Source organism: Anolis sagrei, chromosome 6 (assembly GCF_037176765.1).
Source record: "Anolis sagrei isolate rAnoSag1 chromosome 6, rAnoSag1.mat, whole genome shotgun sequence".
NCBI classification, from domain to species: domain Eukaryota; kingdom Metazoa; phylum Chordata; class Lepidosauria; order Squamata; family Dactyloidae; genus Anolis; species Anolis sagrei.
In genome coordinates, this window is record NC_090026.1 from 68,491,098 (window position 1) to 68,518,926 (window position 27,829).

The 27,829-nt window shown below is 42.2% G+C and overlaps 1 protein-coding gene across 2 annotated transcripts in view; it reads right to left on the reverse strand.

The window, feature by feature from the left end:
* Nucleotides 1-27,829, reverse strand: part of SUGCT (succinyl-CoA:glutarate-CoA transferase) — a 428,036-nt gene that overhangs the window by 347,991 nt on the left and 52,216 nt on the right. For both annotated transcript variants that reach the window (XM_060781587.2, XM_067470175.1), the window contains exon 9: nucleotides 27,680-27,775. In XM_060781587.2, coding sequence (XP_060637570.2) covers nucleotides 27,680-27,775 — 96 coding nt within the window. The remainder of the gene's footprint in view (nucleotides 1-27,679; nucleotides 27,776-27,829) is intronic.

Consider the following 27,829-nt stretch of genomic DNA (forward strand, 5'->3'; position numbering starts at 1 on the left):
TTGAATGCAATTTTCCTGCTTCTTGACGGGGGGTTGGACTGGATGGCCCATGAGGTCTCTTCCAACTCTATGATCCTATGATGTCTGACATACCTCCAAAAGCCCCAGTTATCTGCCCAGGCCTTATACCTCTTACAAGTTCAGAGCTGTGGTTTCCCTTGATTTAAACAGTCCTCTTCATTGTGGTCTTCCTCTTAAAGTCACAGAATCATAGGACTGAAAGGTAATTTTGGTTATCTTTGGTCATTAACTGGATACGTTGAACACTTCTCGTCCCATTAGTCAGGAAATTGTCATATGAGCCTGACAAGAAAGAAAATCCCCACCCCATTTAAAGAATATACTACCTGTCCCCTGCCAAGCGTTGCTGTGGCCTAGTCTGTTGATCTGGAAAATAAAGTAATGAGGAAGTGTTGGTTTCTAATATATGTAATTTCTGTATGCTTGTGGGTAAACTATTTCTTGCTGTTTCTTTGTCAGTGTTGATGTGGAGAGTGTCTGGTTTGCCCACCCTGGAACATGCAAGATATCATTGTCCTTCTTTAAGGGTCCCTTTCAAACCTATGATACTATATCTCTCTGTGTGTGAATATCTGCCTATCTATCTATCTATCTATCTATCTATCTATCTCTATGGCTGGATAGCTCTTTGTCAGGAGACCTTTAATTACGTTTTCCTGCCCTGATGAAGGGAGTTGGATTGGATGGCCTTAAGTATTTTCTGTTGGTTCTGTGTGGGAAGTTTGCCCCGATTCTGTCGTTCGTGAGGTTTAGAATGCTCTTTGATTGTATGTGAACTGTGAATCCCAGTAACTACAAATCCTAAATGTCAAGATCTATTTCCCCCAAATTCCATCTGTGTTCATATTTGAGCGTGTTGAGTGATTGTGCCAAGTTTGGTCCAGATCCATCATTGTTTGAGTCCACAGTGCTCTCTGGATGTAGGTGAACTACAGCTCCCAAACTCAAGGTCAATGCCCACCAAACCCTTCCAGTATTTTCTGTTGGTCATGGGAGTTCTGTGTGCCAAGTTTGTTTCAATTCCATCGTTGATAGAGTTCAGAATGCCCTTTGATTGTAGGTAAACTATACATCCCAGCAACTACAACTCCTTGTGTTTTGAGACGTTTTGTTGCCAAATTTGGTGTGATTTCGTTCATTGGTTCTTTTGTTTTTAAGGTACTCATTATGCACAGAGCATTTTAGATAGATAGATAGATAGACAGACAGACAGACAGACAGACAGACAGACAGATAGATAGATAAGACAATACTTGAGAGTGAGAAGAAACAAATACTAACCTGCAATGTAGAATTCTCCAACATGGTACCCTACAGATGCTTTTGTGTTTAACTTCCAATATATTTGTCTCAAGATCCATTTATTTTCTGCAATAAAATGTCTACTAAAAAGACCCTATAGGATTTCTACTGCTTCGCCACACACAAATCCAGACAAAATTAACAGCAAAGAGAAAAGAACCTTGACATATGGCTAGATATCAAAAGGACAGCATCTTGGAAAGATAAATGTTTGGTGAGTCATAGCACTAGAAAAAAAAAAGACTTGGATGTTTAAAAAGGAAACAGCAAATTCTGCTTGATTGTCCTGAAATATTACAAAAAGGTTAGAAATGGCCTAGCCAGACGGAAAAAGGTTTAGAACATTAAAACTAATGGCTAAAGAGTTCATTTAAGTATCAGCCATAGCCGTATTACTCAAACTTGGAGGACAAATATTCCATTTCCTAGTCTTATTTATTCATTGGGTATACTGCACTTCAAATGTATTGTAATAACAATGCTGCAATGGCATCTAAAGCTGGGCCTAGGAAATAAACTGACTACCAGCTATCAGAATAATGGTACTATCAAGGGCAGTAGAACTTGAGGATCATTATTTTTAACACATATTTTGCTATGTGTATTCTGCCCTTCTCTGGCAATAATTATACAGGTCAACCAAACTGAGAACCATCAAAGGAGTTTACAAAAATCTGTTCTGGTTTTGTAGGACTTTGATTTTTTTAAATCCAGAAATTATCTCAGATTTCCTCCATCACATATAGCATTTTTCACAACTCGATGATTTTATTTTGTAATGTATGACTGAGTAAGATTTCTTTGGAGAGAGAAAAATGAACTACACGAAAAGGGTTAAGATCTTCTAATAGACTTTCAAAAGTTTTCTAGGATGAAACACAACATTCCATTCAAAAGAACTAAAAAAAACTGCACTGGAAAGCAGGCTCTGTATTTGAGCTGGACCGAGTAACAACTAAGATGATAAAAATGTCAAATGGGTGAAAGAACTGCATTAAGTACAATGATTTATTGGTTTTTTTAAAGTTGTTATCAAAAAATACAGACAGTGTCAATATTTGAAAAAGCTTTTTTCATCACAGCCCTGTGACTGAAGAGGAATAAACCTGAGAATAAGATGGGGTGCACTTTCCGGGTCTGAATGATGTATCTGTGGGCGAAGATGATAAATACTTCTGAGTTATCATGAACAGATCATTATCTAATTGGGGGTATTATCATAATTACAACTTATCCCTATTAAAATGATCCCCCCCTCCCAAAAAAAAAGCTAATGGATGTTTTGAGATTTTAGCAAGATATGGCTGATATCACCAACAATCCTGTTGAAGCCCTGGTTAATAACTGGAATCACACTCTGACCAGAGCTATTCTCCCAAAGGTTACTAACAAGGCTCCCTGGTATACAGAGACTCTCAGGGAAATGAAATGGGAAGGACAACTACAGCACAGATAGCAGAAAACTAAATTTCTATGTGACAAGACATGATATATGACCTCTTCACATGGGGCATTTTTACCCCGTTTTGTCACGTTTATGTGCAGCTTGGATGGTGCCTTCCATGCACCATCACACAACGCATGTCAGGTTCCGGCCACATTCCTCCAAAAGTGGTACTTCCTCTACCACTACGGGGAGGAAAGTGTTGTTTGGGTAGCTCCGATGGAGCTACTTGCACTTTCCTCCCCTTTTTAGCCATGTGATAACAGAAAGGGCAGCAGGGCAACATGTATTGCCACCTTTTCTGCCATTTGATGGGGAGAGGGAAAGGGTGCCAACACACCCTGCCTTGTCCCCACTGTGAGATGAAGGGAGGACGTGAGGCTTTAGAGGCGCAATTGCACAGCCAGAAAAGGCGACATGAAGAGGACCTCTTCGTTCTTATAAGGTAGCAATTCATGCAGTGAAGAAAGCTTTCTTCTCTGCATGTATTGTGTCTGCAAATTCATATTCAGCTGAGCTATTTAGAGTGGTGAGAGTTTAATCCAGGTACCCGCCCCTCTGAATTTATTTATTTAGAACTTTTATATACCGGTCTTCTTGACCTCCGCAGAGGGACTCAGGCCGGTTCACAACAAAAGATTCATAAACAATAGTTTAAAATATCACATCACATAATGCACTAATACATAAAATACATTAAAATACAATCATATAATTACATAAGGCCAAGTCATCAGAATGAATCTGCTGCTAGAACTGTCAGTAGCAGATTGTGATGACTTTAATAATCATTATACAGATAAAATCTCTCACATAAAAGCCAAGATTAGAAAACATCACTGAATGACATCAATGACTGCTTTATGTCTTTATACTTTTAACCGTGGGGCCCCTTGCCCTGTGTGGTTATGGCCATAGGGAGATGACACTTCAGAGTTGGCATTCCTAAAATATTTCTTCCTTCTTCCTAGGCTTGTTTGATTAAAAAAATGGTTCAAACCTCGTTTTGGTTGTAGGAGGTGCTGGTGGTTCAACTCTAAAGTCAATTCCGATTTTCACAGAAAAAAATGTTCAAAACTTTTTGAAACTTCTGAGACTTCCCAATCAATAGTTTGAAAGTGTTATTTCCTGTTTCATTGTATGGTCTTTACTTTGAAAGTAGTTGTTTTACTCCAGGAGCAGGGGAAGGCAAGCGGAGGAAATTCAGTCTTCCCTGGTTTAAAACTGGCTTCTCTGGCTTGAGGCAGAAGCGGGGAAAGCAAAGGGAGGAAATTCAGCCTTCCCCGGTTTAAAACTGGCTTCTCTGGCTTGAGACAAGGCCAGGGACCAAAATAATTTCTGACTCACTTTCTGAGTTGGAAGAAAAATAGCGAGACTAGGTTCAGAAGGGCAAAGGGACTTCCGGTTTCCTAAAAATGTTCAAAATCGCTTCAAAAGGTAATTTTTCCAAATTTCTTCCAAATTACGAAGATTCTGACTGGACTTAACAATGTGTACTTCTTCCTCTTCCTTTTAACCTTCCTCCTCCTTCTCCACCTATTCTTTTCTCTCTCTCTGTATATCATCATTCGGCCCACCACCCTCCTAATATTTTCACTGACTATTCCTCTTTCTATTTCCTCTCTCTTCCATCTTGCCAAGTTAAGCACCATCCCTCCCTTTGCTCCTGATCCCTATTTATAAACTTGCCTGTTCAGGCCTTTCTACTCTACCCTTCTCCCTGAATTTCTTTCTTGCCTCAATGCTTGTACCTCCTTTGCCTTTACTTGTTTCTTTCACCAGCAACCAATAGAATTATATCTTGAATTATAAATTAAATTTATAGAGGATAGTGTCATTAACCCCCTAACTCTTTCTCTGTGACTTCTGCCATGCACCTCACCTGTTCTTTAATCTCTCTCTCTCTCTCTCTCTCTCTCTCTCTCTATATATATATATATATATATTAAAAGGCTCTCTACAAGATCATTTATTTTAGCAAAACCCTCCTTAAATCAAGAAATTCTAAAATCCAAAAACAAGTGATACACCCTTTGTTGTTGTTGTTCATTCGTTCAGTCACCTCCGACTCTTCGTGACCTCATGGACCAGCCCACGCCAAAGCTCCCTGTCGGCCATCACCACCCCCAGTTCCTTCAAGGTCAGTCCAGTCACTTCAAGGATGCCATCCATTCATCTTGCCCTTGGTCGGCCCCTCTTCCTTTTTCCTTCTACTTTCCCCAGCATAATTGTCTTCTCTAGGCTTTCCTGTTTCCTCATGATGTGGCCAAAGTACTTCAACTTTGTCTCTAGTATCCTTCCCTCCCATGAGCAGTCGGGCTTTATTTCCTGGAGGATGGACTGGTTGGATCTTCTCGCAGTCCAAGGCACTCTCAGAACTTTCCTCCAACACCACAGCTCAAAAGCATCTATCTTCCTTCGCTCAGCCTTCCCTAAGGTCCAGCTCTCACATCCGTAGGTTACTACAGGGAATACCATGGCTTTGACTAGGCGGATCTTTGTTGCCAGTGTGATGTCTCTACTCTTTACTATTTTATTGAGACTGGACATTGCTCTCCTCCCAAGAAGTAAGCGTCTTCTGATTTCCTGGCCAATAAAAATACAAAAAAAAAAAACTATACCATGCAAGCTTTCAAAACTTTACTGCCCTCTTCAATAGGCAAAGACATTTAAAATGATACAGGAGAAGGTAAATGGCAATATCAGAGTCATAGGTCAACATTTCGTCTCAGATGCATTGCCCTGCATGGCCAATACTACTTCCTGCAAATATGTTTACTCCTTAAATCAGCCAGACTTGGCCCTTTTTCGTCCACAATCATTTGTGGCCCAATTTTACACCTATGAGGTGTTTATTCTGGTGTGTCCTCCTGGGAAAGGTAACAGGTACTTTGAGCAGACACACTGAAAACAATAGGATGAAAGCTAAGACCAATTTAAGTCTCAGTTGATTTTAATTGGTCTATTGTAAACATGACTGTGTTTGGATTCTGCTCAATATGTTAAGAGAAGTGAGGTGACAGCTTTACAAATCTGCTATTTTTGGCCACAACCCCATCTTGAGTTAAATAAACATTTACTTCTATCTACATGGGAAATAAGAGGGTTTTTTTCTTAGTGCATGTTGGGGAAAATGGCAAAAACTTTAAATATGTTTACAGTCAAAGTATAATAAAAACTTGAGGTACTGCTCCTCTTCCCTCTCTCTCACACACACCAAAATTTCCAATATCACATCTATTTCCTTATTCTTCGTTACTTTAAACATGCACCTACATGCAAATAACCACTTTTTCCTGTTTACTTAAAATAATTACAAGGAGGTTTCTCAGAAAATGTGATTTTCAGGAAAAGAACAAACTGATCTGAAGTTTTCCCATTTCTTTTAACGCAGGAAATGCAGTGGTTTTCATTGTTAAATGATTTTATAGCAATAAAATTTGGGAGCTGTTATTTTTGATGGGTTTCTAACAATTAGGGAGCTGGGAGTGGGATTGGAGGGGGAATTAATACTCAAATAAGTCCTGAGCTGCTGAAAATATCTTTTAGAAATGTTAAATTTAATGACTCTCTAGTGCATGTCTGGGATTTCTCTGTAATCTTGTTGAGCAATGTGTAACATCCTGGCAACAATCCAAACAGGCTCTTTTAACCAGTGGTAAATCAATGAATCCCTATAAAACTAATTTGCTGTCTTAACTATTATTGTTTATTTTACGAAATGTTAAAGGTAAGGCAAACCTGCTTTATTTTAACTTCATCTTGTTTCTGCTTCCCAAACATGTTACCCAGATTTGCTGCGTTTCCGCAATTGCTTATACCTGATTTAACCAATTACTTTACATGTGTGGACCATCTGTGAAATAGGGAAGAGACAGAGGATGAAAGGTGAGAGAAGAGAAAATAAACCAGAATTCTAGAGCCTGGAAAGCAAACATTTCCCAGTCCACCCCCTTGGACTAGTTAATTCTGTAGATAAAATTAGATGCTCAGGGAAGACATTTAAATTACACAGGAGCATACACTAAACATCAACTCAGAGATTAAATCCATTCAACATCCCCAAACCCTTTGGCAGGTCAAGACAGCGCTGATTTAGAACTGCACTCGACAAGGTTTCTCATTTTTAGTTTTCTCCATGGTTCACAGCTTCAGAGATTTGAGCATCAGGGCAGTAGCCTTCAGAAGACTGCAGTAAAATGATATTCTCAATTTAACAGATTAGGAGGCTGACACTTTAGACTGATCAAATAAAACACTGTCTTTGGAATGAAAGACTTTTCTCTCTTCGTCTCTTAATGGCCTGAATTTATTTATTTTTATTACCCATTCAGCCCATATAGAGAACCTCCAGGTTATTTATATTAAAATAAGACATGCACCCATCTGAACATTGGTCTGGTTCACATATACAACTCCTTGCTTGCTATGCCATCATTTAGGAACAATGGAGCCTTGGAATCCTTCACTGTCTCCCTTCCTCAACACGTGTTGACGTGCTGGGTATCAGCCAGCACATCAATGACTTAAATCGAGACATAGTTTTCTAAGATCTACAGAGACACTCGGTGGAACACCTCAGCAAGCGAGAGTCCAAAAGTGGCAGGCTCAAACCCAGAACCTCAACCAATGGCTGATACCAAATGAGAGACTCCCCCCTGGGCACACAGAAGACTGGGCGACTTGGAAGGCGCTGAACAGACTGCGTTCTGGCACCACGAGATGCAGAGCCAACCTTCAGAAATGGGGCTACAAAGTGGAATCCTCGACATGCGAGTGCAGAGAGGAGCAAACCACAGACCACCTGCTGCAATGCAACCTGAGCCCAGCCACATGCACAATGGAGGACCTTCTTGCAGCAACACCAGAAGCACTCCAAGTGGCCAGATACTGGTCAAAGGACATTTAATCAACTACCAAACTCACACATTTTGTATTTTCTCTGTTTGTTGGCTTTGTTCTGTTAGAAATGTAATATAATTGACTGGCTGCCCTGACACGAGAAATAAATAAAATAAAACACTTACATCAGGGGTCCTCAAAGTTTTTAAACAGAGGGCCAGGTCACAGTCCCTCTAACTGTTGAAGGGCCGAATTATAATTTGAAAAAACCATGAATGAATTCCTATGCACACTACACCTGTTGTAGTAGAGTGTGCTGGTCAAGCTACAACTGGTAGTAGAAGGGGTGAGAGGGTTGCTCAGGTGTTGGAGCAAGAGCAGCAAAGGAAGCGAATTAGGGAGGTATTCATGACACCTACAGATACTGATTCGTTCGAAGGTTTTTCAGATTCTGAAATGGAGGAGGAGGGAGATGTGGGGAGAGGTTTAAAGCAGGTTACTCGGGAGCAAGAATCAGTTGAGGAACGGGAAAGGAAAGCGGTTCTGTGAAATACTTAATGCTGAGGAGGAGGACTTTATGGGATTCTCGGGGAATGATGGGACTGGGAGTGATAACAAAGAGGAGGATGGGCTGGATTGGACCCGTGTACAAGAGATTAGGGACATATGTACACAACCAACATCCAGTGATGAGTTTGAAGGGTTTTCTGGAGATTGGCAACCTGGTAATACATGGAATGATCTAAGTCTTGGTAGACGCTGGAAAAGTTGGAGGGACAGGCAGTGGCGAGCAGCTGTGGAAGCTAAGGCAGCTGAGAGTGATGAAGACAGGGTGGAGAACAGTTCATCATCCGATAATGAGTTATAGGATATAAGAAGGTATCAAACATTGGGGACTTTGCAGTAGGCAAAGTGTTGTATTCGTGCTTGGAACTTTGTTGCTGCCATTACTCTTGACTTGGGTCCTGGGACTGCAGATTGCTGTGTTACCGTGCTTCTACAGACTGGAATCTCGTAAGTGCTGACTTCAACTCCCGTTTTGACTCCGGATTGCTTTTGGACGACGACATCGCTTCCTGGACTTTATCTTCTACTTTTGATCGTGTTTTCACTTGGGACTGTTTCTGGACTACGATTTTGCTTGCTTCCACCTTGTCTCCTCATTGTTATTGAACTCTGTGTTTTTGAAGCAGTTTGCTATAGCTTTTTGTTATCCTGGATTATATTCCAGTATAATCCGGATTATATTCCAAGTTACGTTTTTTACACAGCAGCTGCTGCAGACTTTTAGTTGTCATTAGGAACACTGAGTTAAGTGTTCCTAAGCTATTTTGTTACATTAATAAACATTGTTTGGACTTTTACTGTGTGTTTGGCTCCTTTAAGGCTTCTGGTTCATGACAACACCTATCTTATTTGTAGTGCAAAAACACTTAAAAATACAATAATTAAAATGAAGAACAATTTTAACAAATATAAACTTATTATCTTTTTTAAAGTTTTTTATTGTAAACTATTGGAGAATATTTCAAATGAAAAGCAATTATAAAATGTGGAAATAAACAAACTGCAACTTAATGGCTCATACCGTAGTCCAGCTCTTAAACCAGCCTCAACATCCCCCATTTTAGATGGAATAGCTATGAGTACTTTAATTAAATGAGGGTGACAGAGCTAAGGGGAGATAAGAAGAGGGGGTACATAATCCAGTTACTCATCTCCAATTGTTAAAGTGTAGCATACTAAAAAATGAAGCACGCCATTAGGCACTTCAAAACAAAAACAAAAATCTAACAGTTATAAACTGATTTATACGGAAATCTGATAAAATCAACCTACTAACCTACAGTCTTCAGAAATGGAGGGACCTGTACTATGTTTCCCAGCCACGCAGAAGGTCAAAGGTACAGTGGGAAACAAATTCACCAGTAATAGTGGCAGGTTATCATCAGGAATCTCAAGCCATGGCCGATACCAAATGAGAGGCTCCCCCCCCCCCCCCCCGGGCACACAAAAGACTGGGTGACTTGGAATGTGCTGAACAGACTGCACTCTGGCACCACGAGATGCAGAGCCAACCTTAAGAAATGGGGCCACAAAGTGGTTTCCACAGTATGCGAGTGTGGAGAAGAGCATATCACTGTCCACCTATTACAATGCAGTCTGAGCCCTGCCACGTGCATAATGGAGGACTTTCTTACAGTGACACCAGAGGCACTCCAAGAGGCCAGATACTGTTCAAAGGATATTTGGTATAATGCAAAGTTTTTTAAACTTTGCGTTTTTTAAATGCATTACAACTGTACCCTTGGTTGCTTCTGATACAATAAATAACCAGTAACCATTGAGAATGATCTGCTTCAAACAGAAAACAATCTAACCTCCTTGGGCCTCAGTATCCAGATCACTGTACTTTGAGATACTATAGTCCCATCCTAAACCGATGACACAAATATTTGAATGTGTTGCATTCTGTTTCATCAGGTTGTGTAGAACTATGGAATCACAGAGTTGGAAGAGAGCACAGAGTCATATCTGATTTGGGTCCAAATTATCTCAACCAGAGAAGCTTCATAATGAAGAATACAGTCTTTCTGATAGACTGGATTCTCCATTATAAAGCTGCCTAGATTGAGGTTCCCAGAGAAGCATTCTCTCCATTCTACCACCCTCATAGATATTTCTGGTGAGAACATAGAAGAGACCTTCTACTAGCCTGCTTCCATAACCTGGATCATTCCCTATAAAGAAGCCAGCAGCCACTGAAGGCTCCCCCACCACCACCACCACCACCACCACCACCACCACCACCACCACCTTTCAACAGACCTTTGGGAACTGGTTATTATTAAGGGAGATTTTAATAATATTCTGCACTGACCATATTTGTTGTTGTTTTAATGGGTATGCTTTTAAATTGCTTTTAATTCTATTTAATTTCTTTGTTTTTTAACTTTATAATTTTTTTTATTGATGTGAACCTTTATCTATAATCTCAGAAATATGATGAAAATAATAACACTAACAGCAACAACAAGAACAGCAGTCACTAGGCTTGGTATAGGGTCATGTCTAACATTTTTATTACTGTTGCTTTCCATAATATTGTAATTCTTGTTTGGGTTTGGCCCCATGTAAGCCACTCCGAGTCCCCATTGGGGAGATGGTGCCGGGGTATAAATAAAGATTATTATTATTATTATTATTATTATTATTATTATTATTTATAAGGGAGCCCCCGGTGGCGCAGTGGCTTAAACCCCTGTGCTAGCAGGACTGAAGCTCGACAGGTCACAGGTTCGAATCCAGGGAGAGGCGGATGAGCTCCCTCTATCAGCTCCAGCTCCTCATGCGGGGACATGAGAGAAGCCTCCCAACAAGGATGATAAAAACATCAAATCATCCGGGCGTCCCCTGGGCAACGTCCTTGCAGACGGCCAATTTTCTCACACCAGAAGCAACTTGCAGTTTCTCAAGTCACTCCTGACACAACAAAAAAAAATATTTATAAGTATTTGTAATATAGCATTTTATATCCAATATAACAATATCCTTTTCATGATAAAAATGAATGGTTTTCCAAGGGAACAGAAAGAGGGGAGGGGAGGGGAGGGGAGTGAAGGGGAGGGAAGTGAAGGGGAGGGAAGAAACGGGAAGGGAGGGAGAGAGAAAAAAAGAAAAGAAAAGAAAGAAAGAAAAATGAATGGTTTTCTATGTTAATACTATTCAAAGTGATGGTCATTATGCTGTATCTTGCAAGATTCCAGGAAAGAATAAATTGATTGTAACTAGTGGGCACAAATATAGTGCAAGTCCATGACACATTGGGGAAAACATACCTGTAATTTCCAGTCCCCATATCAGATGGCCTGAGCAGTATTCTATGATAGTACATGTTATGTTATGGTGATCAACACTGCTGTCAACAACTTACGAATGGAGGGTGAAAGAGAGAAAAATGCCAAGAGGAAGGCGCGTCAAGCCAACCTTGACCGAGACCGCCTTCCACCTGGAAACCAATGCCCTAACTGTGGGAAAAGATGTGAATCAAGATTGGGCTCCACAGTCACCTATGGACCCACCAACAGAACACCGACCATGGAGGACCATCATCCTTGGACTACGAGGGATTGCCTAAGCAAGTAAGTAATATTCCCAATTCTGACTTAAGAATTACCAAGAATGTCTTTGCACTGAATGCGCAAACTGAAAGTTTAAGAATTGCGACCATGCAATGATCATTATTACCAACGTTAGTCGCGTTGCTAATCAAAACTAATGATACAACAAACGTCTCAGATGGGTTGTTGTAGGTTTTTTTCGGGCTGTATGGCCATGGTCTAGAGGCATTCTCTCCTGACATTTCGCCTGCATCTATGGCAAACATCCTCAGAAGTAGTGAGGTGTGTTGGAACTAGGGAAAAGGGTTTATATATCTGTGGAATGACCAGGGTGAGACAAAGAACTCTTGTCTGCTGGAGCTAGGTGTGAATGTTTCAACTGTTTTAGTTATGAGACGCTATTGAATTGTTATTGATGCTATTGATGGTCACTGATGGTTAATTGCTTAGTGTGTTAATGTGTCAATTGTTTTTAAATGGCTGTATGTGTTGCATTGAATTTTTGCCGCTTCTTAATGTTAACCACTCTGAGTCGCCTAATTGGCTGAGAAGAGCGATATACAAGTAAAGTAAAGTAAATAAATAAAGAAAGAAACTGACCACCTTGATTAGCATACAATGGGCTGATTGTGCCTGGAGCAAACTTTTGTTGAGAGGTAATTAGATGTCCCTGGCTGCTTCCTCTCTGTTGTGCTGTTGCAATTTTATAGTTTTTTAATACTGGTAGCCAGATTTTGTTCATTTTCATGGTTCAAGCATGTGGACAATTTCAACAGAAAGGAGGAAACCATAAAAATGAACAAAATCTAGCTCCAGCAGACAAGAGTCCTTTGTCCCACCCAGGTCATTCCACAGATATATAAACCCTTTTTCCTAGTTCCAACAGACCTCACTACCTCTGAGGATGCTTGCCATAGATGCAGGCGAAACGTCAGGAGAGAATGCCTCTGGACCATGACCATACAGCCCGAAAAAACCTACAACAACCCAGTGATTCCGGCCATGAAAGCCTTCGACAATACATTAAACTTCTCAAAGATGCCCATTTCTTTGATATGTATACACTTGGCAGAATTCCTTTCACAGTGAGCTCATAAATTCTATTGTAACCTATAATCCTGCAATCAAATAAATATAGTATCATTTATCAAATTGCAATTTCCTTGATTTTAGCTTTTAATTTCTCTTTAGTGGAGTTTAGATTGAGCTCAAAGATTCTCCTTATATTGCAGCTTTCCTGTCAATCATGAAATGCATCTTCAATGCCAAATTATTTCACATTATCAGTGAAATCAGACACATAATTTAAACCAATTCTGCACTGAGTCTTGCACAGTTTTGACCAAGCATAAAAAAATCAGGCTGAAGTGTATTTCCAGCTCCAAAAGTCTCTCTTGGAGGCAGGTGAATTAAACAGCCCTTCAATTCAATTACATAAGAAGAGGTTTGGTAAAATCCCAGCGTTGAGATTCAAGAGTCAGCAGTAGAGTAACCTATATTTAATGACAATCTCATTTCAAATTCCCAACATGTATATATACTGCAAATCAAAAAGGAATTGGGTAATGTTTCCATTGTCCTCATTAAAAAACAGAACCAAACTGAAATGCATGTTGTAGCACTACAGGAATACATGAATGACATCTAGTGGGCATAGTGCTTCATGGCAATTTAAGTACAATAGCTTCACGACATGCTTAAATGAGAAGCAAATTGCTTTTTAGTCATTTTTAAAATCTAATTAAATTTTAGGTGTGGGGCTTTGCAGATTCTATCCAAAAACATTTCCCTAGAACAAGACAAGTGTTGGGTTGTTGTAATTTTTTTTTTTGGGCTATATGGCCATGTTCTAGAGGCATTCTCTCCTGACGTTTTGCCTGCATCTATGGCAAGCATCCTCAGAGGTAGTGAGGTTCTTGCCATAGTTACAGCGAAACGTCAGGAGAGAATGCCTCTAGAACATGGCCATATAGCCTGAAAAAACCTACAACAACCCAGTGATTCTGGCCATGAAAGCCTTCGACAATACATTTAGACAAGTGTTTCTTCAATTCTAAATTAATCTCAGATATAAATTAGGTATTCTCCAGATTCAAGGAATATCTAGCCACTTTTTAAATTTTATTCAGAAACTTCATGACAGCATACTAAAACAAATTTGAACCCTAGTTCCGCTGTGTCTGTAGGCAACATAATTCAGTTTGCGTTTAGCATGGATTGTATGGTCCAAAACTGGGCCCAGTACTGTTCAACATCTTTATTAATGACTTGGATGAAGGTTTAGAGGATGTGCTTATCAAGTTTGCAGATGACACCAATTTGGGAGAGTTAGCTAATGCTATCCCTCTATTCCACTTTGGTTAGACCACACCTGCAATATTGTGTCCCGTTCTGGGCACCACAATTCAAGAGAGATATTGATAAGCTGGAATGTGTCCAGAGGAAGGCGACTAAAATGATCAAGGGTCTGGAGAACAAGCCCTATGAGGAGCAGCTTAAGGAGCTGGGCATGTTTAGCCTGAAGAAGAGAAGGCTGAGAGGAGATATGATAGACATGTATAAATATGTGAGAGGAAGCCACAGGGCGGAGGGAGCAAGCTTGTTTTCTGCTTCCTTGGAGACTAGGACGCGGAACAATGGCTTCAAACTACAAGAGAAGAGATTCCATCTGAACATGAGGAAGAACTTCCTGACTGTGACAGCCGTTCAGCAGTGGAACTCTCTGCCCTGGAGTGTGGTGGAGGCTCCTTCCTTGGAAGCTTTTAAACAGAGGCTGGATGGCCATCTGTCAGGGTTTGTTTTTTTTGTTTTGTTTTGTTTTTTTGTCGTGTCAGGAGCGACTTGGGAGACTGCATTTTGCTTCTGGTGTGAGAGAATTGGCTGTCTGCAAGGACATTGCCCAGGGGACGCCCAGATGATTTGATGTTTTTATCATCCTTGTGAGAGGCTTCTCTCATGTCCCCGCATGTCAGGAGTGATTTGAATGCAATATTCCTGCTTCTTGGCAGAATGGGGTTGGACTGGATGGCCCATGAGGTCTCTTCCAACTCTAGGATTCTATGATTCTATGATTCAAAGGACGGGATCAGAATTCAAAATGACGTTAATACATTTGAGAGCTGGGTCAAAACTAGCAAAATGTATTTCAACAAGGACAAATGCAAAGACACAACACTTAGGCAGAAAAAAATAAAATGCAAAGATACAGGATGGGTGATGCCTTGCAATCCATGTGAGAAAGATCTTGGGAGACTTCATGGACAACAAGTTGAACATAAGAGAACAGTGTAACGTAGCAGCTAAAAAAACCAATGAGATTTTGGGTTGCATCAAAAGAATATAGTGTCTAGACTGAGGGAAGTCAGGTGCTTCTCTAGTCTACTTTAGTTAGACCTCACCTGGAATACTGTGTCCAATTCTGGGCTCCACAATTTAAGAGATATTGACAAGCTGGAAGGTGTCCAGAGGAGAATGACTAAAATGATCAAAGGTCTGGAGACCATACTATATGAGAAGTGTCTTAAAGAGCTGGGTATGAGATTGAGAGAAGGCATGACAGCCATGTTAAAATATGTGAAAGAATGTCATAAAGAAGAATGAGTAGGGCTCGTTTTCCACTAACCTGGAGAGTAGGAACGGGAGCAATGGGCTCAATTTACAGGAAAGGAGAAAACACCTGAAAATTAAGAAGGGTTTTCTGACTGTAAGAGCTGTTCCTCAGTGGAACTCTCTGCCTCAGAGTGTGGTGGAAGTTCCTTCCTTGGAGGCTTTTAAACAGAATGGATAGCCATCTGTCATGGGTACTTTGATTGTGCTTTTCCTGCATAACAGAGGGTTGGACTAGATGGCCCATGTGGTCTCTTCCAACTCTGTTATTCAATGATTCTATGAATTGCTATAAGTGTTGAGCATCCTTTAAACAGAATTCCAGAATCCCAAATATTCCAAAATTGTCTACATCAATGGCTCAGGTAGTAACATCTTTGTTTTCTAATGGTTCCATGTACCTAAGCTTTGTTTCACGCACAAAATGATGTTACTATTATTATGAAATTGCAGGTATTCTAAGATCTGGAAAAAAAATCAAAACACTTCTGGTCCCAAGCATTTCAGATAAGGGGTACTCAATGTACAGTAGTAGGAAATTGCAGAGCAGAGAATCAGGACTGAACAATCCAGTGAAAAAGAAGGGAGATATATTTTTAAATCTACAGTAGACCATAATTCTCCTGGTCTATTTTGAAAAACGTTGGTCTACTCTCAGGAAAGTTCTCTATGGTTTTGAATACATAAGAGAGTTCTTAGTTCTCTGTGGCAAAATCTAGGTCTTCTCACCACTCTGCCACCCCAAATGGATAGGGACTGTTTCTTTAGTGATACAAGGCTTACCTGTGCTGTTTGTTTCATTTATCATATTGAAAAATTTCAATCAAATGTTAAACATATTGAACTGCTCTTCTTTTATACAATTTAGGAACCTATTCTTATTCTTTCTATATTATTCCTGCCGCTGGTACTAAATTTTCTGGTAAAGAAGTGGAACCGAGGAACACATCGATTTAATTAAATGAGGTATATTTGTACTTGCCTGTGGCCTAACGCATGTCAAAAAAAAGAAAATCGGAGTCTTGTTGGGAGGAAATTTAAAAAGAAGCCAAGATAGCAAACTAAGCCAAAGGCATCCTAGCATTATTGTGTGGGGAAATAACACTTCCATTCCATTTTGAAAATCTCAGTGGATTAGAAAAATACATTGTAAATTGTTCTAAATGAAGAATAACCTCATTGCTATCATGACAGGGGGATTCCGAGATTGCTATTATCACATTTTCCTCCCACTGAAATGACAAGTCGAATGGCAATGAAAGGAAAAGCTTTGTAATGAACTGGACAAGGCAACTGTTTCTTTGTATGAACATGTGAAGTTGGGGAGACTATGAGTGACCATCACTAAAAAAAAAAACCCTGATTTTGTCATTTGTGAGTTGTAGTTGCTGAGATTTATAGTTAACCTACAATCAAAGACCATTCTGAACTCCACCAATGATGGAATTAATCCAAACTTGACACTCAGAATTCCCATGACCAACAGAAAACGCTAGAACAATGGTTCTCAACCTGTGGATCCCCAGGTGTTTTGGCCTACAACTCCCAGAAATCCCAGCCAGTTTACCAGCTGTTAGGATTTCTGGGAGTTGAAGGCCAAAAACATCTGGGGACCCCAGGTTGAGAACCACTGCACTAGAAGGGTTTGTGGGCATTGACCTTGAGTTTTGGAGTTAGAGTTCACCTATATCCAGAGAGCACTGTGGACTCAAACAATGAAGGATCTAGACAAAACATGGCACAAAGACTCCATATGCTCAAATATGAATACAAATGGAGTTTGGGGGAAATAGACCTTGACATTTGGGAGTTGTAGTTACTGAGATTCACCTACAATCAAAAATCATTCTAAACTCCACCAACAATAGAATTAGGCCAAACTTCCCACACAGAACACCCATGACGAACAGAAAATACTGTGTTTTTTTGGTGGTCTTTGGCGACCCTTCTGACACCCCCTTGTGACTCCCACAGGGGTCCCGACCCCAGGTTGGGAAATGTTGCCTTAAGGCCATCCAATCCAACTCCCTTCACCAGAGCAAGAAAACATAATGACAGCCATCCAGCCATAGATAGAGATAGATATATATGATACACGCACAAACACATGTATGTATATGACAGATATAGTATCATAGAATTGAAAGGGATCCCTAAAGAAGGACAATTATATGTTGTATGTTCCAGAGTAGGCAAACCAGACAGTCTCTACATCAACACTGACAAAGAAACAAGAAATACTGTTTATCTACAAGCATAAAGAAATTACATATATTAGAAAACAACACTTTCTCATTACTTTATTTTCCAGATCACCAGACTGGACCACAACAACGCATGGCAAGGAATGGCTAGTGTGTGTGTGTGTAGTCTATCTCATTGTCTCCAGCTATCCTGTCTCTAGCTTCCTCACACTTCAAATATCCTTAGGCCTACCTCCTAGTTAAATGTATGGCCATGTAGTGATTTTGATGTTGAACTACGACTCTAGACACAAGGACTCATGTCCCACTCAGCCATAAAAACCTACTGGTAACATTGAACAATACATATTTTCCCAGTCTGACCAGTAGGCCAAAGCAAGTCTCTTCTAAATGCTTTTTTTCTGGGAAAACCTCTGAAAAGTTCATTTTAGGTTGCCATGACTCGGAAATGATTATAAATTTATTATTTATTTATTTATTTAGTACACTTGTATACCGCTAATATCTCAGCCTGTGCGGCGAGTCATTGCGGTTTACAACATATTTAAAAATACAATATTCACTTTAAAAATATAAAATAAAATATAAAAATACATACATATACATACATAGTATTGGGCCACCAATACAGACCGGAACATCTCATAGTTAAAGTCGTAATCCAATTCGTTATCCTTGATTGCTAGTCCATGATCAAAACATCATCACATCGGAATTAGTTGAAAACTTGCTCGAACATCCAAGTTTTCAGTTTTTTCCGAAATGCCATTAGCGAGGTGGCTGATCTTATTTCAGTAGGGAGGGCATTCCAAAGCCGGGGGGCCACCACAGAAAAGGCCCTATCTCTCGTTCCCGCAAGCCGCACTTGTGAAGCAGGCGGGATGGAGAGAAGGGCTTCTCCTGAAGATCTTAGGGTCCTGGTGGGCTGATAGGCTGAGATACGTTCGGATAGGTATGTAGGGCCAGAACCGTTTAGGGCTTTAAAGGTCAAAGCCAGCACTTTGAATTGGGCTCGGTAGCTAATCGGTAGCCAGTGGAGCTGGTACAGCAGAGGAGTTGTATGCTCCCTGCGCCCTGCTCCTGTTAATACCATGGCTGCCGCCCGTTGGACTAATTGGAGCTTCCGGGCCGTCTTCAAAGGCAACCCCACGTAGAGAGCGTTGCAGTAGTCAAGGCGGGATGTAACCAGAGCGTGGACTACCGTGGCCAAGTCAGACTTCCCAAGGTACGGTCGCAGTTGGCGCACGAGTCTTAACTGTGCGAATGCTCCCCTGGTCACCGCCGAAACCTGGGGATCCAGGCTCAGCGATGAGTCCAGGATCACACCCAAACTGCGAACCTGTGTCTTCAGGGGGAGTGCGACCCCGTCTAACACAGGCTGTAACCCTATACCCTGTTCGGCCCTGCGACTGACCAGGAGTACCTCTGTCTTGTCTGGATTCAATTTCAATTTGTTCGCCCCCATCCAGACCGTCACAGCGGCCAAGCACCGGTTCAGGACCTCGACAGCCTCCTTAGTAGCGGGTGGGAAGGAGTGACAGAGCTGGACATCATCTGCGTACAGATGACACCGCACCCCGAAACTCCGGATGACCTCGCCCAGCGGCTTCATGTAGATGTTAAACAACATGGGGGATAGTATTGAACCCTGAGGAACCCCACAAAACAAAGGTTGTGGGGTAGAACAGGAGTCCCCCAGTGACACCTTCTGAGACCGACCCTCGAGGAATGACCGGAGCCACTGCAGAGCAGTACCTCCGAGACCCATTCCCGCGAGGCGTCCCAGAAGGATACCGTGGTCGACGGTATCGAAGGCCGCTGAGAGGTCGAGTAGCACCAACAGGGACACACTCCCCCTGTCGAGCTCCCGACGGAGATCATCCACTAAGGCGACCAAGGCTGTCTCGGTACCGTGTCCCGGCCTAAAGCCAGACTGTGCCGGGTCTAGATAATCCGTGTCTACCAAGAATGCCTGGAGTTGTGAGGCCACCACACGTTCCATGACTTTGCCCAAAAAGGGAAGATTGGAAACAGGCCGATAGTTTACCAATTGAGTGGGGTCCAGTGATGGTTTCTTCAACAGCGGTTTTATCACAGCTTGCTTTAAGCTGGCTGGAAAAATGCCTTCCCGAAGGGAGGCATTAACCACCACCTTAACCCACTCGGCCAATCCCCCTCTGGCCTCCTTTAGAAGCCAGGATGGGCAGGGGTCTAGGATGCATGTGGTAGCTCTCATTCCTCCAAGCACCTTGTCCACATCCTCGGTTTGAACCAATTGAAATGAATCCATCAAAATCGGACAAGCAGATGCTCGTGTTACATCCTCAGAGACTGCTGTTAATATGGTGTCCAGTCCAGAGCGGATCAAAGCGACTTTGTCTGTAAAGAACCGAGCAAAAGCTTCACAGCGAGCTGCCACGTCATCAGGGCACCCATCCTGAATGGTGGGTTTTAAAAGGCCTCTGACAACTCGGAACAGTTCAGCCGGACGGTTCTTTGCAGACGCAATAGTGGCCGCAAAGAAAGTTTTCTTTGCGGCTCTTATTGCCGCGGCATATGACCTTAAAAAGGACACAAACCGTGTTCGGTTTGGCTCGCTCGGATCCGAACGCCACACGCTCTCTAGTTCCCTCTTCTTTCGCTTCAACACCGCCAGCTCCTCAGTAAACCAAGGAGCTGGTTTAGTTCGGCTACTTGAGAGGGGACGTTCTGGAGCGATCGTGTCTATTGCCCTGGTCATCTCCCCATTCCAGAGAGCGACCAGGGCATCAACAGGATCACCAACCGAGGTGGCGGGGAAATCCCCAAGAGCCATCAGGAATCCTTCCGGATCCATAAGCCTCCTGGGGCGGACCAATTTAATAGGTCCTCCACCTCTGCGGAGGTTAGGGGGTGCAGTAAGTCTAAAGCTGACCAGGTGGTGGTCGGTCCATGGCAACGGAGAGATGGATAACTCCTCAACACCGCCACCTTCCTCCCATCCCTGGCAGAAAACCAAGTCCAATGTATGTCCAGCACTGTGGGTGGGGCCAGATACTTGTTGGGACAGACCCATGGTCGCCATGGTAGACATGAAGTCCTGAGCCGCTCCCGTTAGGGCAGCCTCGGCGTGGACGTTGAAGTCCCCCAGCACAAGCAGCTGTTGGGACTCCAATGCCAGGTCCGAGACTACCCCCGCTAGCTCAGGTAGGGAGACTGTAGTGCAGCGAGGTGGACGGTACACTAGCAGAATCCCTAATCTGTCCCGGTCACCCACCCTCAGGTGGACGCATTCAAAATTTGTTGACTGCGGGATGGGGGTCCTGGTCAGAGAAATGGAATCTCTATAGACTACTGCAACCCCGCCTCCCCGCCCTCCGGATCTCGGTTGATGCTGCACAGAGAACCCGGGTGGACAAAGCTGGGTCAAGTTTACACCTCCAGCTTCGTCCAGCCAGGTCTCTGTGATGCACGCCAGATCTGCCCGTTCATCCAGGATTAAATCCTGGATGAAAGTTGTTTTACCATTGACAGATCTGGCGTTCAACAGCACCACTTTCAATCCTGAGGGACCGCCATCCTGGTTACACCTACTTACCGTATCAGGAGACCGATTTGGGATTACTAATGTTGTTCCACGTTCCCTAGGCCGAATTAAAGGTCTCCTTTTCCCGTATCTCCCCTTCCCCACCACGACTTCTATGGGGGCTCCTCGGTTAACGGAAGCCTCTCCCTCCTCCATGACGCATTTGATGCTTATAATAATAAACCAAGGATCATTGCGGTTTGCATGCCATGTTACAGTTTCAGTTTGCCATAGCTTTGCCTTCCAAGTGGTCTTCGGTCCTGTTAGGCTGTATTCGAGTTCCCTCGTGCTATTCCATTTCTTCTTACCCACATATGCAATTAGCAACCAAATTAACAGATGCCAAGAAGTAGATGGTGGCATGAGTAGTAATTGTTAAGCACAGTCAGGGCAGGGTTAAGCTGTTGAAATACAGATGGAAACTTATTTCAGCACAACACAGTAGAACAACAATAAATGCGATGGCTTAAATTAACCCAAGGTGTTAACTAAAGTGCGTCATGGAGGCCTGATTCAACACTAGCTGTATCAATCGAATTAAAGTGCTATAGTTGGTTAAGTGCACAAAGAAGTAGTTTAAAGTGCTAATGGCATAAAGTGCAAGATCACAACAATTAATAAAATACACGATGTAACCAACTGGTCATGGAATCAAGATTAGTTAGCAACCATCAGGAACGGTCAGCACAAATTAAGGTGGTCAACATAGACTACAATAATAGTCAATAAAAGCAGAGGTAATTGGCACCGTCAAGAATGATTAGCACACTCAAAGATAGATAGCAGGGTTAAGAAAGATTAAGGTGCTAAGGCTCATATAAAATAATAGTCCACTGATGTAATAGGTTAAGGTGCCGATAGTATAAATGCTAGTAACCCACAAAATTGGAGACAATGAGATGCCGGAAGATGGCAATAATTAAACCAAAACAAGGATGGCCCACACGGTTTTCCGGATTTGGTGGGTTGCCCGGCGAGATGATAAAAACTCGAGCAATGGCGGCGGATTACTCCCAGAGGGATGGAGGAGCTGGGGCGCTGGAAAACGGCAGATCAGCGAACCGGCGCAATGAAGAACTCCCTCGAACGCCAGGCCGGACGTCCTTAATTGTTGGGCCGGAGCCGGAGCCGGAACGCCGGGCTGATGACCGAGCACCGGGTGGGTGACAGGAAGGGACGACCAAGTGTCCGGCAGAGCCGGGGCCAACGCGTCGGGCCACGGCAGGCAGCAAGCACACGGGAGACCGGCGCGCCAGAGATCGATGCGCCGGAGGCCCAACCAAGCGCCAAGTCGAACGGCAGCAACTGGGGCCGCGAAGGGTTGGCGGGGCAGGCGCGCCAAGGACCACAGCAACAGTTCCACAACGGAGGCCCTGCAGGACACCAGGCCAGAGGCACTAGCGGCCGATGGAATCGAGGCCAAACACCGGCTGGGGTTATTGAAGGGTCGCGTCAATTGCCGCGGTAGCAGCACCGGCCGGGCAGGGGGCTACTCACCCTTCACAGCTCCCTGAGAAGGGGAAGGCTCCCACCGTGGCCTTAGCTACGATGATGGTGGTGGCAGTGTCAGCAGTGTCAGCAGCAATGGCGGCAGCAGCTCTCACCCGGTTGCTTGCCCCCTCCCGGGGGCAGCTTTGCCGCGGCCCAATTGGATGGCAGTGTGGCGGTAAAGGCCCAGCTGGAACACGCGGCGCTCGCGGCGGCGGCCTCAGAGGCGGCTTTGGCAACAGCACCGGCCCTGACACGTCCCTCCTCAGCACTCTGAGGAGGGGATGGACTCTGGCAGCAATTTCGCTGCGGCAAGGGCGACCGCAGCAGCGGCAACAACAGCGGTCTGTCTGTCTATCTCCTCTCGGTCTCCAGCACTGAGTTCTCAAGAAGTAGCTACACAAATAGATGTCAAAGGAGCAACTTCGTAGGAGTAGCTCCAAGCACTGAGTTCTCCAGAAGCAGCTACACCAATAGATATCGAAGGAGCAACTTCGCAGGAGTAGCTCCAAGCACTGAGTTCTCAAGTTCTCAAGAAGCAGGCAGGATGATAGTAAGGTGCAGCTGGGAGGCAGAGGTTTTAAAGCCTCCTTTCCTGGCTTGCTTATCTCACCAGTGTGGAGGCGAGGCAGCCAGGACGCCGATCCTCTCCTGTTCTTGCAGGCCGAATCTTGGCACATTTGGTTTAAGTTTAATTCGCAAACAGCCAATGAGCTGAAGTGTCAAACTGAGGTAAAAACTTTTGTGAGAGATGAAGTATTTCATTTTGTTTCTATATCCATTGTCATTACACAACATCATAAAGCCACACAACAACAGCAAAATTATGGTGGGTTAGAAGTGGAAATAATGTAGATATGCATATGTGCTTGTGGATTATTCCAAGGGGCATTTGAAGAACTAGTCAAAAGGATACAATAGCATATTATTATTCATGGGGGGGGGGGGGGCACGACCCAGAGAAACTAAGTGCAGATAATTTTTTTCCAAGTCAAGTCAACTGTGAAGAAATTAAGAAATTCTTACATTCTTGATAATGAGGCTGTCATATTTGGACATATGAGATTCTTTAGAAAAAATATAGTTCTCAGTAACTTTGAAGGCAGTAGGAAATATGAAGACTGTGTTACAAGTGAATTAACTCATTCAAGAAAGCCATAGCCCTGAGTTCGCAAGAACTAAGCAGGACTGCTGAGGAGTTGAACTCTTGGAGGCCTCTCCTTCATAAGGTTTCCATACATCAAAGTCAATTTATTGACAAATTATACTGTTACCAGAAAGGTGTCTTGTTCTAACAAATAGCTTACTCAGCTTTGCTATAAATCCAAAACCACATCTAGATCAAAGCAGCCAGAGTTGGGTATGGAAAAAGTAGAATAAGAGGAGGAAGGCGTACTTCTGGAAAGGAGGAATACAGTATCTGTGTGGCCAAAATAGAAAATAATTTAGAGAATGCGACACAATAATCCTCAATCCCCCCACACCCCTTTAGGGGAAAAAAAATAATGCAAAAATAATGGAGAATTGTGTTGCTAGAAGAATCTGTGGCTTACAATTCTCAGTTAAAATAGGGCAATCCTCGCCCTCTTGTTGAATCTTGAAATAATTTCAAATGAAAAAGGAAGTGACCTTCAGTCAAAACCTGAAATTCAGTCCCTGAGCTGTACAGAGTGGCTGAAAAATTGACACCGTGACCTCAGCATTTCATGGGGATCCACTCTGACTATATACCATGCAACTGTGGACAAGTCAACATAGGAACCACCAAATGCAGCACCCAAACACGAATCAAGGAACATGAAAGGTACTGCAGACTAATCCAACCAGAGAAGTCAGCCATAGCAAAGCACCTGATGAACCAACCTAGACACAGCATATTATTTGAGAACACAGAAATGCTGGACCACTCTAACAACCACCACGTCAGACTACATAGAGAAGCCACTGAAATCCACGAGCATGTGGACAATTTCAACAGAAAGGAGGAAACCATGGAAACTAACAAAATCTAGATACCAGTATTTTAAAAAATCTAGATAGTAAATAGTACTCTGAAAGCAAGTAAATTCCAGACATGAAACAATCAGGGCCATCCCAACAAAGGATTCCCCCAGGCAGGAATCAGCCACGCCTTGAAGATACAACACATCTCAATGCTAATCAAGGTGATTAATTGCAACATTCACACCTGCCTCCAAAAGACAAGAGTTCTTTCTCCCACCATGGACCTTTCACAGACATATAAACCTCCCTTGTCTAGTTTCCAATATACCTCACAACCTCTGAGGATGCCTGCCGTAGATGTGGGTGAAACGTCAGGAGAGAATGCTTCTGGAACATGGCCATACAGCCTGGAAAACTCACCACAACCCAGTGACTATCTACTCTTACCTGGAACAAAGTCCCACTGACCTCAAAGGGGTTTACTTCTGAGTAGACACATAAAAGACTAAACTGTAAAACTTGGTTGATGTCCCAGTAAGTAAGGTGATTCATAGAAACCAAATGCACCATTTTACAGTATCCATCTATACAACTCTTCCAGTTTAAGCATAATTAAGAGAAACCCATTTGCTGATTACAAAAACCTTTTAAATAGTAAACAACTACCGGTAAATGATTCTACTGGTCATAGTTCACAGTTATCTCATGTACAAAGCCCCAGATGTTGAAATTATTGACTTCTCTAAAACTCTCAACATCTGTTCAAAAGAGATCCCCAAAGGTTACTTAATCCTCCATGATTTAATAACATTCTGACATTCTTAGAGTACCACAGCTTTCCATAATTATAATTTAAAGCTTTTTTTCTGAACACAAGTTCAGGCCAATTTTTAAATGGTCAAAAGTAAAAAATAAACAACAACTAAAAATTTCTCGTGAATTTTTAAAGATTCAAAACCAATTTTTAAAAGATCTGACTTACGTAATTTTATTTTTATTTAAGCTATAATTAACTATTGAACAATGTTCAAAAACAAATGGCTCTGCGGAGGAATCTAATTTTTAGTCGTTATATCACATTTCAGGAAATAAAAAGCTAGTGTATCATATCTTTGGGGATTATAACTTAAACATTCTTGGGTTTTTATTCCAGAAGATTAACTTTGTGATCTTTTAGGTCACAGGTTCTCAACAAACTAACCTGTTAAAAGAATGCAGCAAAGCCTTACTATGGGAATAATTTCAGCAATTTTACCTTTGTGCATTCCATTAAGATCCAACCTGATCCACATCTTGAATGGATCAGATCATAGTCATCCTTCAAGATTTCACCTTTCCCTGAATTTTGCAATGCTGTTCTTAGTTCAAAAATGCATTGAGAAATACATACCATATTTTTTGAAGTATAAGACAACTGGGCATATAAGACGACCTTCAACTTTTCCAGTTAAAATATAGAGTTTGGGATATACTCACTGTATAAGACTACCATTGTTCCAACGCACATCAAATAATAATTTTAAAAAATCAGATTTGATTTCAATATGATAATTTTCCTATTACTGTACTTCCTTCTCCGCCTCTCAGATCTCACACATGCACACCTGCATCGCTTCACTGCAGTCCTCAGGAGCAAGATCTGAGAGGCAGAGAAGGAGGTACGTGTAACAGGATACAAGGGCGGGCCAGACGGGTGAAAGAGGCGTATTTTTTTGGACACAGCACCACTCTATCCCTTTTTTCCATACCCTGGGCATCCTGGATGCCGGCAGCTTGCTCCGCCCTTCATTTACACCTTTCTGGTGAGGTGCCCCCTCACCTGGTCATCGGAACCACGTTAAGTCACTTCTTCCCACAAATCCTGGTGAGTGGATTTTCTTCTACCATACTTGAACACCCTTGCTGCTTTCATATGGTTGCCACATACAGTGGCAATGCGGCAGTGGTCATTTTTGAGCTCCTCCCACCATATGCGGCGACCACAGATTCTCCAGTCCAACTCAGAAGTTTTAGCATGTGCCCTATAAGACAACACCTGGCGTATAAGATGGCCCCCAACTTTTGAGAAGATTTTCCTGGGTTAAAATGTAGTCTTATATGCCCGAAAATACAGTACTTTAGGTGAAATTACATCCAGCAAAACCTATCTTGTGTTCAAAAATACATATCGAAATATGAATTTCCATTCGTCTTTTTTTCAGCATAGCAAATATGAGATGGGACAGACACACTGTCAGAAAAACACATATAACAAGTAATATGGAGCCAAGGCAGAACAATCTGTTTATTTGTAGTAACAATCAATGTCCAAGTTCTCAAAAATGGGGATCGGCCATGTCTGCCTGAGATGAAGGAAAAGATGGCATCCTCTCACATTCCATGCACAAAAGTTGACTGGCCTGGTAGTGAAAGACTATTCCCTGCTGCACAACAGTTGAACACAACAGGTTAACATTAAGGGAGTTAGGAAAGCTCTGTGGCATACGGACCTCTCTTTTAACACTGTTGCCATCTCCAACATCTATTGCTTAGGATGACTTCTTCACTCTGTCTTATGACAGGACAGGGATTATCCACTGGTATATAGAATTTGGAACTTCTAAACAATGCTACTCATTTTTCTCCTGAGGAAAGCAAGACCCAAGAGTGTCAACAAGCTTTGCTACTATTTAGAATAAATTGGAACATAAAACAGTCCAGTCCATAATACCCAGTAATGTTATCCAACCATATCTAACACCATTGAAATCCAATTCAAATCCAATTGGTGACCAATACTTACTTCAGAAGAACCTGTAAGTAGGTGGTGTATTGTAAATACCTATAGCACTGCCAAACAATAATGGCAACTATAAATCATACATCCAGTTTATGTGTCCTTCAATAAACACACTCATTTTATAAAATGTGAAGCATCTCAGAAGAAAAGACCAGCTTCATTCAGAAACTGATGATCAATTTTTAGCAATGTCATGATTAATATATGGCATATAATATTTTACACTGAAAAATGAGACGGGGAAACCCTGCCCAGAGAAGATTTCAGTAAATGGTAGACGGCAGAAGCAAAATGCATTTCCCAAATTCAAAACTATCAAAATCACAGAATCAGAAAAGGATACATGCTTGCCCTGCATCTTACCTGGTAAGGAACAATGCTTGCATGTCCAGTGCCCCATCGTTTGGTTTCTGTTTTGCAGTTCAGGAAATTGCTTGCTATATAGGTAAGGCAGGCAACCTGCAAAGATATGAAAAGGCAGAGATATGTAAGTTTGATTCCTATACTAAATAG